The sequence below is a fragment of the Anarrhichthys ocellatus genome, unplaced genomic scaffold, assembly GCF_004355925.1.
Source record: "Anarrhichthys ocellatus isolate YVR2014 unplaced genomic scaffold, GSC_Weel_1.0 scaffold29, whole genome shotgun sequence".
Taxonomy (NCBI): Eukaryota; Metazoa; Chordata; class Actinopteri; order Perciformes; family Anarhichadidae; genus Anarrhichthys; species Anarrhichthys ocellatus.
In genome coordinates this window covers 4,325,506-4,345,118 of record NW_022280059.1, presented here as the reverse complement: position 1 = coordinate 4,345,118, position 19,613 = coordinate 4,325,506, and the positions used below count along the sequence as shown (strand labels likewise).

Sequence of the window (19,613 nt, the reverse complement as noted above, 5' to 3'; positions counted from 1 at the left end):
TACATACCAGTTGGCCTCGGACACAACAGCAGACTGGTTGCAGAAAGATACTAGGAGTCAATGATCTACTTCAGTTGTCAGATGGAATCCCGTGATTTAAAGTCAGAGCCCCTGATGACCTCCTGTGTTCATTTCATTCCATTCAACACTACGGAAATAATCTTTATCAATGAACACATTTTAATACATTGGTTCCTTGCATGTATACATACACCTTTGAAATATGAAAACATCACAATACGACAAAATGAGATTAATGTAGCGATTTTCTATGTTTATAATCGGTTTCTTGACATTAGGATTTCATTTCATGGTTTTGTTGCTCTTCAGGACTTTGATCACAGGCATGGCCTCCGGCAGCATCGTGGCATTTAACATTGATTTCAACCGATGGCACTACGAGCATCAAAACAGGTACTGAGGAGAGACGGATCAATGCAGCAGGAGGGAGTGTGGAGGATTAAGAGAAATACCTACCAACCAGTGACCGAGGTGTGCTGCAGAAGATGGAGGAGAGCCAGTGGGCTAGAGAACATCACCATGGAGACACTAATGAAGAGCAAGGTGTGTTTACATGTGTTCATCTGGCCTCTGAGGCAAACTTGTTGCTATGTGTCTGTTGGTTTTCTTGTCTTACCCACCAGCTGATGCATTTCCCCAACTCAAACAGCTCTGTTGATCTGGGCAAAGAGACACTGAGATCACAGTTACTAAAACATACATGTAAGCGTTAAAGTTTAACTGTGAAAATGCAAAACAAAATGAATCCTCGTTAGGAACATTTATACAACATTTGTATGGCAGATACATATCTCACTGGGAACACTTTTCTTAAAAAAAAAAAAAAAAGAAAAGAAAAAAAGTGAACTTATACTGTAAATATGGACAGTGTGAAGTGTTTCTTCTCTGTAAAGGCTGAGAAAAAGATCTAAATGCTGTTAAACTAGCCACCATGTTACAGACATCACACAAGCTATGTAAAATTGTCTTCATTGAACTTCAGATATTAGTTGGTTAATAATACATGTATATGGCCATTGTTTGCTCATTGTTAACAGTGGTCAAATGTATGTGTATGTGAAACGACAAAATGTTGTTAGTTTGTTGTATTTGATTGTCTGTGGAAGAAAAGTAAAATTCAGTGTGAGCTTAGTCCTTTGTGAAATATTTGGTTTAAATCATGACAATAAATTGTGATATTTCCATATTAACTTTGAATCATGGACCATTTAGTTTGTCAATGCCAGTGGGACATTTGAAACAGCAGTTATCAATCTTTTGTTTGATTCAGCTTCTTCCAAAAACATATCCAGAGGATTTAATACCAGATTTGTTTAGTATCTCATGACTGTTACGGTGTTTGTGCTAAAACTAAGAAATGTTGTCAAAGGAAGTGTCATTTTAAAAGGCAGTCTGCAATTGTTGTAAATGCAAACATTAGTACTGTTACTTGTCCATCTCAGTTTGTTTATTTTGTATATGTCAATTCATGAACGCCAGTTCATGCTGACACATTGGTAAGCAATATTATCACTTAGTTGTTGTAAAGGTCTAAGGATTTCAGCTGACAAATTATCGAAAGGATGGATGAAGTGTTACAAAAATGACTATGGTCTATTTTTGGTGATGTGAAAGCTATTGTGTCTGCATTTAATTGTAGAAGTCTGTCGCTGTGAGTTGAGAATTTAAAATGAACAAAAATATGCAAATACATTTTGAGTTTGCATTTTGATTTTCCAACGGTGCTACCAGACACCACCCTACCCAATGCTGACGTTTTACATGCTCACAACTAATCAAGGCTATGGGTTTACACTTTGCTGTCCTGTGAAATAATTCTCATTGTGAATTTGTATGACAAAAACAATTGTTTACATGTTACAATTAAGCAGTGCATTTTGATTTAGTGTAATATTTTAAAATGCTATAATTTATATATTTTAGTTGCATTATCAATTGTTTTTGCATACATTTTGAAAGAGGTGGGATGTTTGTGATTATAACTAAATTCAGCTGCTTTCATTATTTCTTTTGTTTATAATAAAACTGAATAAATATACCAGTGAGCTTTAACTTGTGTGCCTGCCTCCAAAGCATTCATGCATGTATTAATGCAATCCCATGATAAAGTATGTATAGCTAGTGCTCAGTAAATGCATGCTATAAAGGGAATTTTAAGATGTCATAAGCTTGTTTGATTATACTGCCACCTGCTGTCTAAATTTGTTGCTGCAGATTTAGTAGGTCCACCACAAGTCATCTTGCAAAAAGAAGTCACAAATTAATTAAATCCTTTTTATTCCCAGGTTTGGTTTCATCGCAGATAGCTACATTGTTAGAATTATGTTTAACTACAATTTTTTTTCATTAGTTAAAAGATTTAATGTTTTTTTCTAATCATTTAAATAGTTAACATCCTTACAGTAATGGAATATGGATGACTATAATACAGCATTCACATTCTTCATCCGCTTCCACCTAATACTGACATTCCCAGTTGTCTTAGAGTACCATTTTGTCATAATGTATATAAACTTTAAATGTTTTTCAGATTATGAAAAACAGTCTTGAAAGCAAAACATTCCCAAAAAGTCACCCTGTACTTTTTGGTTCAATCCCTTCTAGTCGAAAACTTAAAAGCCCTTTTACAACAAAGTTAGTGGTGTGATATTACTTTTCTATTAAAATACATATACAGGTTTTAACTTAGCTGTGGTATGACTATAGTCTGCCTTAACTGAACTGCATTCACCAAGACAGCATGTACAAAGACAACAGAAATGACTTGATATCTGACAGGCGTATAGCAAACAGAACACCCATACAACTGATTTAGGATGCATATTAGCACACATGCAAGTTACAGTCTGATGAAGGGAGCAGGACATTCACACAAACACATTTGGTCTCTGGTGAACCAATGTATGAAGTGGTGAGAGAACACAGTCCGGTGAGCAAGACTGCTTAGTACTGACTGAATGAACAAATATTAAAATAATGGATTTTACTGGAAGCACTGTTGTGTTTAACAACATTTAACTTGTTTCTTAAAAAAAAAATCCACGTTGTACAAGAGCCAATAGCTCCCATCTGATAGAGAAGTGTGTCAGTTGGCTGCCAATAATACCAGCAATAGATCCATTGTCACTCATTCCAGCATTTCAAAGGACAAATTTGATACTGTGCTCATTGGGCACTACACCCAATTGTACTTAAATCCATATAAGCCAAGGCCAGGCTTTAAACATGCACTTACTACCAACTACACAGCACTGACATTCATCTGTACCACCACTGAATTACAACCACTCAAACAGACATGTAACAAATCTACTGTTTCAATAATCATCCTCAAGCACCCAGGTGAGCTGGACTATCAATAGTCAAATATTACCACCCTCAAAAAAGTAATGGTACTGGGTGGCAGGACAATATTTGCCCTACACAAAAAAAAAAAAACATTTCAGTACCGATAATGCTTACAGTACAATATAGCAGCATCTCATTTCAGTTTCTTAAGTCCTGTTAAACAGTACGTAAGGTTTATGCACCAGAACCTTAAGTACCTCGGCACAGAGAAATCTAAAAGTCATAAAGTACAGCAGGAAGGGACTCTTACTGTTGTATTGAGAGTAATTGTTAAACAAGCATTGGTGTTTAAACCACAATAATAAGTTAAATTTACCATCATATCACAAAATCATTTAATTTAATGTTTAAAAGCTAAGGTTTGAATGGTTTTTATTTACATGTTCCATTAAAAAGCTAAGTGCTTCATGAAGCAGGCCGTCTTTCCTGCAGTATACAATATTAACCAGTAGAGGGCTCTATGGTACTACAATGAACCAGTGTTTGGTGAATAAATAAGGCGTTTACAGTTTTGTGACCTTTTTGAAGAAATAAAAAAAAGGGAAAACAAAAGAATAGTTGCATGCTCTTAAATTGTATTCTTTGATCTAGAGATCAACTTGTCCCTTAATATGATTCAATGCATTTTATAATTAAAATAAACGTATTATGACTGGGGAAAACATAAATAGGTGCAGGTTGGTATGCAGCCTGTGAATGTCCAGTTCAGCAGACTGAACCCAATGTTGGGTCTTTCCATTTTGCACTCCACCCTTTCCCACCTCCAGAGGGGTAGATGTGGGCTGTGGCCTCTGGGAGACTGTTAGAACTGAGAAGTGGGTGAACGAACTGTGTCAGCCGAACTTGGGGAATAGTCCTCAGTCTCAGAGGTGAACTCAGCGGCGGAGAAGACGGGGTTGGCAATGCGAGAGGCGCTGGCACCGATACCGTGTGGCAGGTGGGGTGCGAATTTCACATCTGGGTGGCGTCTCCGTTGGAAAACTTGCTTCTCCTTATCAAGTGGCGTGGTCTGAGAGAGGGTGACACAGCAGCTATTGTTAGGTGCTCCACATGAGACCCGAGATGAGGAGTGGCATCCAATCAATCACCAGTGAGACACTTGGCAAATGTTAGATGAGCTAAAGTTTGCATACAGCTGTATGTGGAAAAAGCTGCATTTACCGCACTACTATTCTCTTTAGAGTTTAACTTTTTGTGACACAGAAAGTTCAACTTTATCTTGTGATACATCAAAAGCAGGGGCAACAACAAAAGACAAAAAGGTCTGCCACGACAGGTGTGTGACATCTTTATGTATTTTAAAACAAATTTTAAAAATGCATTCTACTCTTGAAACAAAATCCAGTGGATAAATAGTTTCTATATTCTTTTATGGCATTCTATACTTTTACTTTTTTTAAATTACATTTTTTACAGCATACTATGATATATTTGGCATACTTTTCTATGACTATCAGGATTTTTTTGTTATCTTAATGGCATAAAATGGTATGACTTTTTTACGACTACACTTTGCATAATGGACGTGCAACTTTTCTATGTAGAATAAGTAAGCAGCATTTAAACTGAACAAACGAGGAAACAGCTACAGCATTAGTGAAATGAAGGAACGTGATAAAGTGATGGATTTGATAAGTTAGATAAGGGGCGAGGCATGAGAAGGGCTTCATTGTCATGGGCCAAACCCTTTGAAGGTGGTACATGAACAATGCCAGCACCTTGACTTATAAGAACTGCAAATTAGAGGTCATAACCAAGTAAAGCACGTCATAAACTCTAGTTGATGTCATGGTGAAAGTTTCACCCCTCTCTTTTTAAAAAATAAAAAAAGCTCTCACCCAGATGTTTTATGCGTAGTGTGATGTTTCCTTACGGTTTGGTAACGGCTGATGAATCGAATATCGGCTTTTTCCTGCCCCCCCCAAACTATCGGTATTATAACAGCCTTTTAAAAGTCCACTATCGGTTGACTGCATATTTGTGCTATGCTGCGCCATACCTAATTCTAGTACAATCCTGGATGATGGTTGTGAGCCAAAGAAACTGACCTCTGGATGGTGAAGTTCTGGTGCAGCTAAGCAAAGAGAGATGAGCGCAACTCAGAGGATCACCTTGAACTCAAAGAATCACTGACCTGATTAGGATTAAGGTGCTCAGCTCTGAACTTCTTTTTATAACTGCTGTGTTGAGAAGGACAACTGGCATAAAAATGTCATGTCACTATCAACTGACATTCTGTGAACTTTACACAGCCAAATGTAAAAATCCAGTTCAGCTTTGAAACTATTGACGAAATCATATCAACCGAAACCGTGTCTTGTAGGCCAACTTTGTTATTCATAACATCTCCTAATGACGGTGCTGACAGTCAATCTAAAAGAAGTGGATGAGAGACCATAGCACACACAGGAAGCCCTGGCAGCAAGAGACAGATGGATGAACTGATGTATACAGAGAACAAAGCAGAAAGTCACTAAATTATGAATGACAAAAGATAAAATATGGCTAATGGATTAGTTTGCTGCTTTGCCAAACGTACAATGTTAGTTTCAACTGAACCACGACTGAATTTCAATGACATCCAAAGGATGAAGTTAAAAAGCTTTTGCACAGAATGAGGATTTAAGCTGCAGTTACATATAGGGGACACTGGTTCAAAATGATTTTTCTCAATTCTGAATGACATTTAAAGCATCATTGCTAATGCACATAAAAAATGAGCCCAAATGTAATCTACGAATGCAGAGATGCATGCAGTGGCTGTGTGTGAAAGGGTGCAGAGCTTACTGTAATGACTGACACTCCTGCAGTGGTGCTGTTGAGCTTGGGCCCGGTATTGAAGTGCTTCTTGATCTTCCCAGCCACAGGCAGCTGGTGCTTGTTCTCTGACACACCATCATCCTGGAAAATGCAAAGAACAAAGCTTCAGAAACTCTACTTACAGTGCACTCTATCATAGCAGTGTTTGTATGTACATACAAACACTGCCGGTGAAAGGGCTAACTTTACAATGCTGAACTTACATTGACCCAGCTGTGATCAAGCACCTGTACAGCCGTATATCTCTGATCCACCTCTACCTGCAGCATCCCAGTGATCAGATCCTAAATAAAGACATTATTATACTGGATACTCATGGCTAATGTGAGACACCATCACAACACACCACTGAAAGATTGTGGTGTTTCACATGGAGAATAACAATGGCAGATGTGGAGAACACTTCCAGACACCAACCTTGGCAGTCTCAGAAACACTGTCCCAGTATGGTGCAGGAAAATCAAGCTGGGCCCTCGAAAGCTGTTCAAAGTGAGCCTCCTGATCTTCACCACTGCTGTAGAAAATAAAACAGGTATTTTAGAAGCTCAAACTAAGTTCCACATAATAGTCTATAATGTGATGCCATACAATAGACATTCTGAATAATATAATTGAGACAATTTAATGTGGTTAAAACATCATACTTCAAAATAAACACCCTGATACAGGAGCACATACCCACTGAAAGGAGGAAAGCCACACAACAGTATGTAAGTGATGACACCAGCTGCCCAAATGTCAACCTCGAGGCCATACCTGTAATTGAAGAGGAAGAGATCAGGTATCAACTAAGCACATCTGCAAGTAGCAATAGTTCACAAGAATTACTGTAGAAGTTTTTGATTGGGTAAATGGTATTTTTTTTTCTACTTTTCTTTTTACAGCAAATGCCTTAATAATCAAGTCTCAGATGAGGACTCTGGACTCACCCGGTCTCCGCGACAATCTCTGGTGCTACATAGGTGGGTGTGCCACACACAGTATAGAGGGGCCCGTTGACGACAGTAGCCAAGCCAAAATCCCCTAGCTTCAGAGACTTACTACCATCCTGGTGCTCAAACACCTGTGAAACACACACACACACACACACACACACACACACACACACACACACACAATAAGAGAAAGTGAGAAACCGCGAGTAAAGAGGTCTCCAACTCATATTCATTCATTTTGTGACAAAGATTCCATTAAGGTGCTTGATGCGAGTGTAAAATTAGGTAACACAGTGCAAAGAATGAAACAGAGAATTGAAGAAATAAAGACCTGGGAAGGGATTTTGTTGAAATTGCTTAACAGTAAAAACAGACCGTTTTGGAAAAGTACCAGAAAAGATCAACGCAAATACGGATGGTCTCTGTAGAATAAAATTTTCTTTTTTGCATAAATCATTACATAAATATATTATGTAATAAATGCAAAGGCTCAAATAAAAGTGCAGTTGAGACTGAGTTTAATGTAATTGAGGTTTGTGCCTTGTTTTAGTCTCAGGCTTTTCTTTTGCTGATGTGAATGAATGTCCTGCATTGATTCGATTAAGATACTTTATGTATTCTGCTTCTAAAATTTTAGTGAATAGATCAAAGCTATTTTACATCTAGGTCAGACTTTACAGAAGGGATGTGTTAGAAACGTGAGTTCCAAATGACCACAGTGATATGACACAGTAAATACCTTGTCCAATTGTGTCCAGTAATTTCTTTTCATGATTTAATGTATTTATCCTATGTATGTTACATGCCTTCGTGCATGTGTGATTGTTAGTTCTAAGTGCAAACTATTCTATGTACAAACTGAGGAGAAGAGTGACAATGGGAACGGGAAAGAGGAACATGGACCTATGAGGTTTGAAAATGGGAAGCTTTTACAATTTGGCTCCACTCACTGCCAGTACAGAATCTTTGTAGGTCATACTTACCAACAGGTTTTCTGGTTTTATGTCTCTGTGGACAATATTGAGGCTGTGCAGGTACTTGATGGCACTTGCCAGATTGAACAGCATACAGCTGGCATCTCGCTCTGTGTATTTGCTTGAGGAGGTGATTGCATCAAAGAGATCGCCCCCCTGGAGAAAGAGTATTTGGGTTGCTAGTTTTCAACCATGTTAATGGGCTGATGTAGCTGTATCCATTAACAGGAATCAAGTAAAAATCCATTTAGATGGATTAATATAAAACTATGGTACAAAAAAGATGTTTAGTTTAAGAAAAATCTGAACAGAACCTAAAATTTCACAATTATCCCTAAAATAGGATTTCTACTACATTTGAGCGTGAAATTGCTTTGAACAATTAACAAATATGTATTACCTTAACCAACTCCATTACAAGATAGAGCTCACTATAGGTGTCCATTTCCTCAATTAAAAGTACGATGTTGGGATGTTTCACATGCCGAAGGATTGACACTTCACTCTGGATCATGTGCTCCTGGGTAATAAAAGGAAGATCAATCAAAGTAAGAAAATCTATCAACACTGTATAGAGAAAATAATATATACAGAAACAGATCAGTGGAATGTGAGACTGGGTCAAGTTTGCTCTGAATATGAAAGACAAACAAGTTTCTTAAACGTTGCAGAAATTTGGAACGTCAGTTGAAATCATTTTGATCCTCGTTAACACTACTTAATTAGCTTTATCTGATATTAGACTGGTACATGAAAAATAAAGAAAGACAATTTAGTCCCAGAGCAGATAGCACCATCTGCTGATGAAGAAAAATAATGAAAGAGCATCCAAACCAGATCTCAAGATTGTACACAGAAAATAACTTCTTGATAGTGAATTTGATCAAACTTGGTGATGTGATAATTGAAGTCAGCGGATGTAGAGGTAGGGTCACCTTTCCCCTGCATTTTTCTTTGTTGATGATCTTCAGAGCGTACTCTCTTCCAGTGGATCTCTCCACACACTCTCGGACCACAGCAAAATTTCCATCCCCTAAAGTCCTCCCCACTTTGTACCTCTCTGTTATGGGCAGAGGCACTGTGCGGTACTCATCCACCGTCTCAGCTGTGGAGAAAAACAAAAGATCTATAATGTAAAGATATGAACAGTAGCCTTTACATTGCTTGCAAACAGTATGTTTCCACAATGATTACTTCTTACCTTCACTGCCAGGCCCATCTCCTTCATCCATTGAGCTGCAAACCTTGGTAGACGCTAAAGAGAGTGAAGAGCCACTGTGTTGAGATCCCTGGAAATAAGAGACAGCCATGATTTGAGAACGAAAGACACACTGATGCACTTGTTTTACTCAAACCTTAGAGGAGGCAAAGCTTTCACAAAGCCTACTTGTTGCACTCTAACGAGCCTCGAGTATGCTGTTTAAAATTAGACAAATAAAGCTTGGTGAACCATTATACTAACCTTTCCACCAGCATAAAGACTGGCAAGAGGTTACAAAATGGATTGAGAGAAAATAATATCCTCCGCCACAGCCACAATACCAAACACAGCCAGCCTGATGATTAATTAATGATGGTATCACTGAAAATTGGATTTCGCTCCAGAGTAGACTGTGCTATGCAGTCTCAAACTTGCTTGTCCTTCCCAGATCACAGCAAAAATGTGCTGCTGCAGTACTAACAATATTTTACTCAAGAGATAGCTCTAAAGCATCATAGTACATGTACGAACAGAGCTTGTGTTTACCGAGGGATATGAAGTTTGGGCGATTCTTTTTCTGGACAATATTTTAAAGGTCAGAAATCAATAAAGTTTAACGCTTCTGTTTAATTCCATGTCACTAGAATACTTTAAAATAATGTACATTGATGAAGAGATTTGTTGAACTCCTACCCAAAGTTGCTCTGGTATGATGTATGACAACATATAAAATACATCTTTAAGACATTGACATATTTACGGGAACATCCATTTTTATTACCCGTCGTCTTCGGAGGCTAGCTGGACTGGTCGGAGAGGGGCTCGAAGACTTCCCAGATCGAGGTGTGGACAGCTGACTGCCAGCAGTGCCATTAGCTGTCGGTACATTAGAATTGGAAACAAACAATCGGCATAATGATGAAATACTGCAGGATAGACCAAGTGTATATGTCTGCCTACAATCCTATCAGAAAAACTGTGTGAAGATTTAGAACAATAAATTTACTTTCAAGTGACCCACCCACCCACACACACCTGAACCAGTGGATGATGGGGACTTGCTCCTGCGGGACATCCCACCACCTCTTGGCGAAGAGAGACCCTGAACGGAGGGGAGCCGGCCATATGATGCAGACTTTACTACCTTGCAGTCTATACAGAAAGAAAACACTTAAAGACGTACACTGCTGGAGCAACATTTTCCTAGATAATACAAGGCTACCTTATTCAACCATTTTGTCAGACTTGAGTATGTGACAGACAGATACATTTCATTAATATGAAGTATTTTCTTTTGGGTACAACAGCCTATAAAACCACAGAGCCACAAAGTATTAGTGATGACATCCTCTTTTATTCTGACCTGCACATTCATCAAACACACAAACTTTATACCACAACTATAAACTAGGCCAGGCTAATGATAATGCCCTTCATATCAGCTGTATTCAATGTGAAGCAAATTAGTATTTCAGTCCAACTCTCTCCTCACTATAACAACTGTAAGCATAAATACTATGGTAAAGCTGTGACACCACTCCACTAAGGCTATTCTGACACCCTTACATTCATAAGTGGTCTTAATAAAATCAGAAATCAGATCTTCAGTATGTGGTATTTGAGAGTCCCGCTCTGTTTGAAAAATATGGTGTCTACATTTTTAACAAAAAGATTTGTAATGAAAAAAAGGTAACAGGGAACAAGATGGAAGCGACACCTTATACTGCATTTTAGTAGAGCTCCAAAAGGTCTGAGCAATAGCAGTAACAGCACTAGAAAGAATAGATGTATGAGAACAAACCTGCAGAGGCACAACAATAAAAGTTCCACATGTTTGGCCTATCCTGAATTTACTTTGGCCACAAAGAAGGATGGTTTGATGAAAAGCTATTCTCAAACGGCGTTAGTCCCATGTTTTCTCCACTGAGCGACCATATAGATGAAGGTACACTTACCACTTTCATCCAAGTTGAAGTCATCCTGATAACGGAACTTCTCAGGGCCACAGGCAAAGAAGATATCATCCTCCCCAAAAAAGTCCTGAAGGCAGGTGATCTGGTGAAGATGGAGATGTTTCTCTCAATTATAGTTCAAAAACAAGTTTGATAAGTGATGTGTACTCTACCCAGTGACACTGTAGATGATATTAATTCCAAAGACAGTACCTTTTTTTGAAATAGCTGGAACATTCCAAAAAAAAATCAAATGAACAATCTAGAAAGCTACAAGTGTAGGTATTATTTTTCACTCATTACACAGAAAGTCTGTTGCTGCACTCATGTCAAGTTTTTAACCACTTTCAAACTTTAATGAGTATCTTGGTTCAGTATCAGAGGTTACAAACTGAATCCACAAAATAAGCCTCTAATCTCTAAAACTGAAATAAATGATATGGTAGGAAGTTAAATAGTGCCTTTGATGTTTAAAAACTTTTGTTAAAATAATATCACTTTAATCTCATTAATATCAGAGAAATATAAATTATAAGCCTCACTTTTCTACAAAGAGAAACTAGATGACGGAGTTGATGCATCTGCTGTGGTCATTAACACAGCACCCCATCACAGTGGATGCAGTGTCATAAATAAATGAAGATGCTAATGGAGTCCTGACCTTCCACTCAACAGAGTTATTGATGTACTGAACTACAGCAATGCGCCAGAAAATGTTTTAATTTTTCTCGACAGAAGGGTGGACTCTGCAAAAGCTCCATCATCAAAAATGTGATTACATATAAATTATTCGTCACTAAGTGGACATTTGTCTTGTTTTGACTTTGCAGCGAGGCAAAGCTCTACTCCTGGCCAGAAGCTGCTGCAGGGTGCGAAGCTCTTCAAGCCGGAGCTTCCGACTGCAGGTCAAAGGCGTGAGCAAAGCCGGATCTAGGTCTGTCAGCGGAGGGCTGGTCGCTGCCAAAGGCCCAACTGGAGTCTGAGCTGAAGGACTTTCTGGTGAACCTGCATGATTTTCACCTAAAACATGATGTTTGTCTCCGTACAATGTAGTGAGGGACAAAAAGGTTTATAAAACGAGACAATTGCAAACATCTAATATGTACATATTAGTTATTGTCTCATTGTTAAGAACCACGAGGAGTTCAGCAGAAGCCTAATAAGATGAATTAAGTGCTTTGACATGAAGTGGACGGACAAAGAAGCCACCACCACAGTCCGTCAACCCGACTGCCCTCTAACCATATATTAAATGTTATGTTAGCATCCTCCTTAGTTATGAATGTGAATATGGTCTGATTTTATTAAATCTCAGATTATTTTGAAAGAATTGTAACCTTTAAAATGGTCAATTAATTAAGAATACGCTATATGCAACTTTGATATTTTTCATCCAAAATATTGAAATGCTGGATTGTTCACCAGACAAAGGGATCGGAATTACTTTTTTGCACATTACAGATAAATATATAAATAGGTACAGGTAATTCTCACCATGAAATCTTTTTATAAAATTGAGCACAGAGGGAGGTTTAATATGGACATTTTCTCTGCAGATGGTCCACTCTGACAGCCCCCCTGCCCCCCACCCCTCCTCCAAGAGTGTGAGATCCCAAAGAGAGGAGAGATGCACAGCCGTCGTCAGGGAGACCAGACAGAATCACAGCTGAGTTTGAGACGATGAGAGAGACACGACTGCTATAAGATTGTCCCGTCAGAGCATATCTGAGGCACTGGACATTACAAACTGCAGACAACAGAACAATGCCACAATCAGTCTAGGTAAGACAGAATCATTTACAACATCATGTCACTATGAAGATGTGGGTTGAAATCTGGCTTCACACCTATGGTTAATGGTCACCCACTATAACTCTCCATTTCTATCTTAAGCAATAAGTAAATCTGAGTAGAAAGAAGTGACAATGTTCCCCAATAGGATCAGAGATCTAATCAACAATGCACACCCTCAAAACAACAAATATGTGAACAACTATAGAGTGACAAAATATGGATTGCTTCATATAAAGGTTTTGAGTCAAATGTGTCTCACTGATTTAACAAGAGCCACTCTTTATCCGTTATATGTAACTCTTAAATAACTCATATTACATTGATATATTACATTAATTGCATATTGTTCATCTGGAATACTAGGAAATAGGAAAACGCCAAATTTTTGATGGAGCAGCGTCAGTGAGGCATTTGTGATTGTGCTTTATATTGATGCCTGCTGGCTGAGTGACACAGCAGCTCCATAAGGCCTACCATCCCCCTAAAACACACACACACACACACACACACACACCTAGCAGTTCTGAAGCAACCTGTACAAATATTGATCGTCAGGGTTTTATCCGTTTGAAAAACAACGGGAGGTATGCATGCTTTGGAATCTAATCAATCTGAGCCTTAGTACAGACCATAGATTACACACAAGACACAAACTGGTAATAAAGCATTGCTCAAACAGTCGACAGGTGGAGCTCTCCAGGGTGCTGAATCTCCCCTTTGAAGCGCATGACGGTCACTCAGAATGTCAGGGAGAAACATGACTCATCTTCACACGCAATTTTCTAATTGTTCTAGTTCATTTTGCATGGACTGCCCTCATTTACAGTTTCAGAGCATGTTTTACTTTTTTCAAATTTGTATCCTGTAGGATTAAGAATGTCCAGTAGAAAGAGAGGATGGAAAACAGTATCTTCAGTGACATACATTATCCAATATTCAGATTGGGTCTGCTGCAGAATTTTGTGACATAACTGCAGTTGCTGCATCAAAAGATTAGAGTAATAGCTGCCTTAAAAACTGCAAGTCAGCACTGTGAGTACATCCATAAGGACACACCCACAACTCAAGCATACATATGAGCAATAACTCTAGCCCTCACATTTTCAGCATTCCTAATCACAAAGTCCTAGTCTTCAATTTCTATATTTACCTTTTAGTAGTTCTAAAAAGGTATGCATTTTAGCAGCAGATATATTGTGTCAATATATTTAAAATATGTTTAAATGTTAAATTAATGCATATCTATATTTACGTATACAGACATATCTTAGTTCTCATTACAAATGCTCTTACTTTTCTGCAGTGTACAAATTAAAGTACAACAGCAACTTCCACTTTGGCTCAAGCATAATGAGTAGCCTCCCAGAACAAAAAGAGGATAAGGCAGAAAATGTCTTCTCTACACACCAAATGCAGTAGGACAGTGAGCATGTCATTGTTCTGTGTTTAACAGCCAAGTCACAGCAGTAGGTGAGCAGAAAGCCAGACATCCTCTCTACCTCCTTCATCCTTCTTTCTACCCTTTAGTTACAGAGAGATATTTAAAAATAGCAGGGTTTGAAAATCATTTATTCCGTCAACAGCAAAAAAAGTAATTTAATTCACTATGTTACATTCGCACCAGAAGGTAGTTAGTCTTTCTATTGTTAATAAATATCTTAAATACCATCCCTGGGAGGTCTCTTAAAACCAAAACCAAACCTATGTTTACATTAATGTCACTGAATTGCAGGAGAACATCATTTGATGCTCTCTTATAATCATTTTGTGAAATACAACTGATTTTAAAATATGGCCACTATGCATCATACAGGAATGACATCAGTGAGCAGAGACCAATAGAGATTCAGTATGGACACACACAGGCCAAACCAGGAAATGGCAGAGTCAAGGTCAACTTGAATTTTTTTTTTGAGGTTTTACTCTCTGACAAACGGGGCACCATACATTTCATAACGTCTTCCACTATATAATTTCTTAAATGTAAAAATGTTTTTCACATCTACTGATTTACTAATTTTACGAGAGAATTAAGCCTCTGCTTTCGTGCATTGATGTCATCCCATGCTACGTCCTTGGGTGGCTGTTTTGACATCTATTTCAACAAGAAGTGTTGACTCTAAAACACAGAAGTTAGCGATGTGCATAATACCATTACAGAGCAGAGCCATACCATATGGAATGCCATGGCCTAAGTCTCCTCAGACGTACTGCAAATGTTTTCTGCTCCATCCCACACAAACATACCAAGCCATGGCCTGTATTCTTGCTATGGACCTCGTCTGCAGATTGTTTGTTTATTTATAGCTTTCAGTGTGGATAATGTTTTATAAGCCATTAGTCATCTGCAACCCAAAAACTTTAACTTGGCTGTGCCCATTTGGCCAGGGATCACAGCCATCAAGCAGAGCGACCTGAGAAGCAGATCCACTAAACGTGAATCTAAAGACTCGGAAACAAATGTGAAAACAGAACTTGTCTGTCGATGACTTTTGCAGCAGAAGAATCAAGAGGGATAGACATGACTGAATGAAGTTATCAGCAGAAATTATAATAATCATTGTAAAACTGCAGCAAATACACCAATACCAGACATGCATAACAAGCAGTTATACCATGGCAAGGAAATCACTAAGCTGAATAAGCAAAGATACCTCATGTGAGAGATAAATGGAGAACCAGAGAAAGAAATTCTAATATTTTACTTTCAGAGTATACACAATGGACATATACCTTTGATATATTGCAGTGGCATGCCCGTTTATTCTTTGCTAAACAATCTGTATTCTTAAAACAATTCAGAGGATTTCTGGAGGCAGATTTGTTTGTTGTTGTGCAAATCCTTAACTGTTCGCTCTACGCACCATCACAGAATGGGATTAGACCTGAGCCGTCTTGCCGCCATGTGTATCAAGAGGCCGTCAGGCCGAGCACTGCCGCTATGAGCCCTCTCACACTACACCTACAGTCCTGACATCACTACTGCACTGCTCTGCCGCAGAGGCTGTTCCTTAGCAACCAGCTCAGGAAACCATGTCACCATAGAAACCATCAGAAGAAAATAAAATGACAGTATTGTGCGATAAGGATACTAATGCAGCATGCAGGTGATACCGTTAAAAAGCTGGTTATATCTGTGGGATGTTTTGAAACTAATGTTTGTCAGTTGAGCTCTATGTGAAGCAGCCACTTAAGTGTTATCCAATCAAATCAGCCCATAATGGCCCACATCCCCCATAACTGTGATGATATCTAGAAGAATATGAATTACTTATGAGTAAAATGTAGTGTGAAATAAGGCACTTGTGCCAGGATGTCAACAAAGTATAATAATGTAAATAATGGCTACTGTATCTGTGTGTATTACTAACTCACTGAGTCAATACTGTAACTATTCAACAGTGTGCTACTGTTTAGTAGGAATATGACATAGGGTACTAGAAACCCATTTCTTGTAATACAGTTAGTACATTTTCCCAGTTGACTTTGAACCTCTCTCTCTGAGAGAGAGAAATTTTCAGAGAATGACAGTGGAAAAGTTAAATTTCTATAAAACCTCAAAATTCCCTTTCAGCACTAGAATAACTCAGCCTGGATTGAAGGAAATATGTACCATGTCTGCCTCATGTGCAGTGTGCTGATGTAAGATTCTTATGCGAGATACAGTAACACAAATGGGAAGACAGCATGTGGAGAGAACATTTAAACTAAAACAGCAAAATACTAGTCTCCACAACCAAATGTATCTCGGTGCTGCACACAGCCAAGCTATGAACAGATAAGACAAGGTCATACCAGTGATTTATATCCAACAAAAGCATCATTTCTACTTCCCCAATTAATTGATCAGTGGTGGAACAGGGTGTAAGATAATGACAGTCTCTCAGAGTATAGAGAACTTAAAGTTGTCCTGGCTTCTTCCCTTTGAAATAAGCATACTGTAAATAAACAGCAACAAGTAGAATATGGGCTATATAAAAGGGTACATCTCTTAAATGTATGGAAATTAGGTTAATTTTCAAAACAGATTAATCAATGTTTGTTACAAATGTGCAACCAGCTTTACCAACTGCTTCCCCTCTGAGTAAAGGGAGCCCTTGAAGTCACAGACTGAGGTAGGGCAATGCCTATGTGACTTTCACAAACTAAAGTAGATATGATTCCTTAATTTACCAGTAGACACCATATCACATATTGTGACATACATGCTGTAGCTAGCTATACAAACTTAATATTGACTGTGTACTTCAGAAGAAAGTAACATTACACACACAGCTAATGTGTCATCATATTCTACAGTGTATTACATTCTTTTTTTCTGAAGTTTAAATATAAGAATATAAAAAAAATGTTGTTGGACCTAAAAAGTATAAAGAAAAACAACCAAATTATTTTATCTAGCCATTACCAAAATGGAATTTTCTCCAGTGTACCCTACTCGGAAGCATGTTGGGGAAAATGAGCGAAAGTGAGGCTCACAGAATCACCACTAGAAATGAAAACTTAACACCTACCATCTTGCCGTCAACAGTATATAGCTTTTTGACGAGTCCAGAGTCCATCTTGATGGCGTCTGTGATGTCAGTCATGACTTGCTCAAAGGAGTGTGCAGTCTTCTTGTTGAGCAAGATCCGTACGGCTTTGCGAGGCTTTACTCCGCTGCGGACAATGGTTACCAGTTTGGGCTTGATAAAGTCCTTGCTCTCCCTGGTTTCCGGGGATCCAGCCATGGCGCTACCAAGGGAAGAAGGGTCACGGATGGACACAGCAGTCCAGCCACCAACAGCCCAGTTGGGATTTACATTCTTTGTGTAGTCCAGCATCTTGTAGGGCTCTATGGATGCACAAACATAGCTCTCCCCTGCAGCAAATCAAGACAGAAAAAGAGATTTTTGATTTTCCCACAAACAAAAGTTGAAAGATTGGAAGATTAAAAAAAAAAAAGTGATTATCACATGATAGTGTGACACTGGCTTATTCTGTTGTACAAGATGGGGTAAGTCGCGCATTTTGTTTTGATCTGAATTAGCTGGTGGGGTTTGTGGCTTGATTGATCTTACATTACTCAATATAAACATAATCTGGAGCAAATTTACAACAATTCAAGAACACTACTCACCTTCCACCAGCTGGTCCATGCAGGTGATCTTTGTTGTCCCATCAATGGTATATATGGTCCGCACCCCTTGTGGCAAGTTGACATTATCTGACAGAGATCGAGTGAGGTCAGCCAGCAGTGCTTCTATAGACCCAAATCTGTCCTGAGAAATGGCATACACAATCCCTTTGAAGTAGCGGTCCCCATTGCGATAGAAACGAATCTTCTTGGCCTTCTTTTCTGAGGTCAGTTTTTGCAGTGTCCTGGTTCTGTACAGGCTGCAGTGAGCGCTATGAGTGGGACTGGGGAGCCCATTCCCTCTTGAGCCCCTTCGGGTGTATCTGAGAGCCTTGTCCCGCTCATCAAAGTGCTCCAGCTCCATGTCTGTGCAGTGCTGTTAGACCATAAATAATACAGGGAGAAAGCTTAGTTTTTGAATATGCCATTCAATTTGAATTTGTATAAGACATAGTGCAATTAGGCTCTCTGTCAGTTGTTTACACTCCTGATACAGCACTGATAGAGGCTTTGTTGCTACTGCTACTGCTGCTCCTACACACATCATGAATTAACATGTCACACCCATTTCATGCTCCCTTGTGATACTCAATTCAATCTTTACAGCAATGAAATTCACATGCACTTGCAATGGATATTAGACCATCCACCAGTGTAAGGCTGGTACAGAATGGTGGCTGAAAGCGTATCGATAGGTAAACTATAAAAATATATAACATAGCAAGAAAATGGTCTAGAACATATGGATTTTCTTGTACTGGTGCAATCTCTCTTACCTTTGAGGCCAGGACAAATGTAAAGCGTTTTTTTTCTTCCTATAAGCAGAACTTGAATCTCAATGAATCATTTGTTCATTTGATGCCTTGTAGATTAAACATGCGTCCCTTTGTTGCCCCCGTGATGGTGCTGTCTTCCTGCTCGCCTGCCTTCTCCGCTGTGTGTTCGCATGCAAAGAGGAGGCAAGGCTGTAGCCGGTGTCCTCCACCCTCCCCTCCTCTCCCCTTCTCTCCTCTCCCATTCTGCCATCGCAGTGATTTACATCAGACCTCTTGAGGGTCAGCGCTCCTCGCGCACAAAACATGAAACATCAATGCTAGTTTAGCTACATGGTGCGCCTTCACGTTGACCTGCTTGGCATAACCTCATACCTGTGATACTTATAGCTAACGTTACATATTAATACAACAGATCCACATATCGCCATTCACTAATTAGCACACAAGGACAGAATAGCGTTTAAACGGTTAAAGCTACCAATCTACCATATTCAATGAATTTGTAACGTTGTCGTTGGCCAGTTAGTGTTCAATTCAAAGCCAAGTAGGCTAAACCTAACGTTAATATATACAATGTAAATTCCACTGCAGGAAATTAGGTGTTAAAAATACCCTCACAAGGTGACCGAGCAGAGTAACATGCTGGGGTTACAGATAGCGGCTAATACTGCACTCC

The 19,613-nt window shown here is 38.9% G+C and overlaps 2 protein-coding genes across 9 annotated transcripts in view; one reads left to right on the top strand and one right to left on the bottom strand.

Moving 5' to 3' along the window:
- nbeab (neurobeachin b) overlaps positions 1–2,059 on the top strand; it is a 159,893-nt gene extending 157,834 nt beyond the window's left edge. For all 7 annotated transcript variants that reach the window (XM_031863774.1, XM_031863771.1, XM_031863773.1 and 4 more), the window contains one exon: positions 331–2,059. In XM_031863774.1, the coding sequence (XP_031719634.1) occupies positions 331–421 (91 nt within the window). In that variant the 3' untranslated portion in view covers positions 422–2,059. The remainder of the gene's footprint in view (positions 1–330) is intronic.
- Positions 2,060–2,281: 222 nt separating this feature from the next.
- On the bottom strand, positions 2,282–19,564 carry LOC116392386 (serine/threonine-protein kinase DCLK1-like). Of its 2 annotated transcripts, none has more exons than XM_031863794.1 (16): positions 18,938–19,564; positions 18,165–18,537; positions 17,560–17,906; positions 11,255–11,354; positions 10,335–10,451; positions 10,081–10,175; positions 9,300–9,387; positions 9,034–9,203; positions 8,499–8,618; positions 8,108–8,254; positions 7,119–7,252; positions 6,868–6,945; positions 6,607–6,700; positions 6,393–6,473; positions 6,157–6,270; positions 2,282–4,378 (listed from the first exon to the last, which is right to left on the bottom strand). In XM_031863794.1, exons 2-16 carry the CDS (start codon positions 18,523–18,525, stop codon positions 4,172–4,174), a joined length of 2,253 nt encoding a protein of 750 aa, XP_031719654.1. In that variant the 5' UTR covers positions 18,526–18,537; positions 18,938–19,564; the 3' UTR covers positions 2,282–4,171. The 2 variants fall into 2 exon arrangements, with proteins under 2 accessions (XP_031719654.1, XP_031719653.1); XM_031863793.1 differs by having other exon boundaries at positions 6,607–6,703; positions 18,938–19,563.
- Positions 19,565–19,613: the final 49 nt, after the last annotated feature.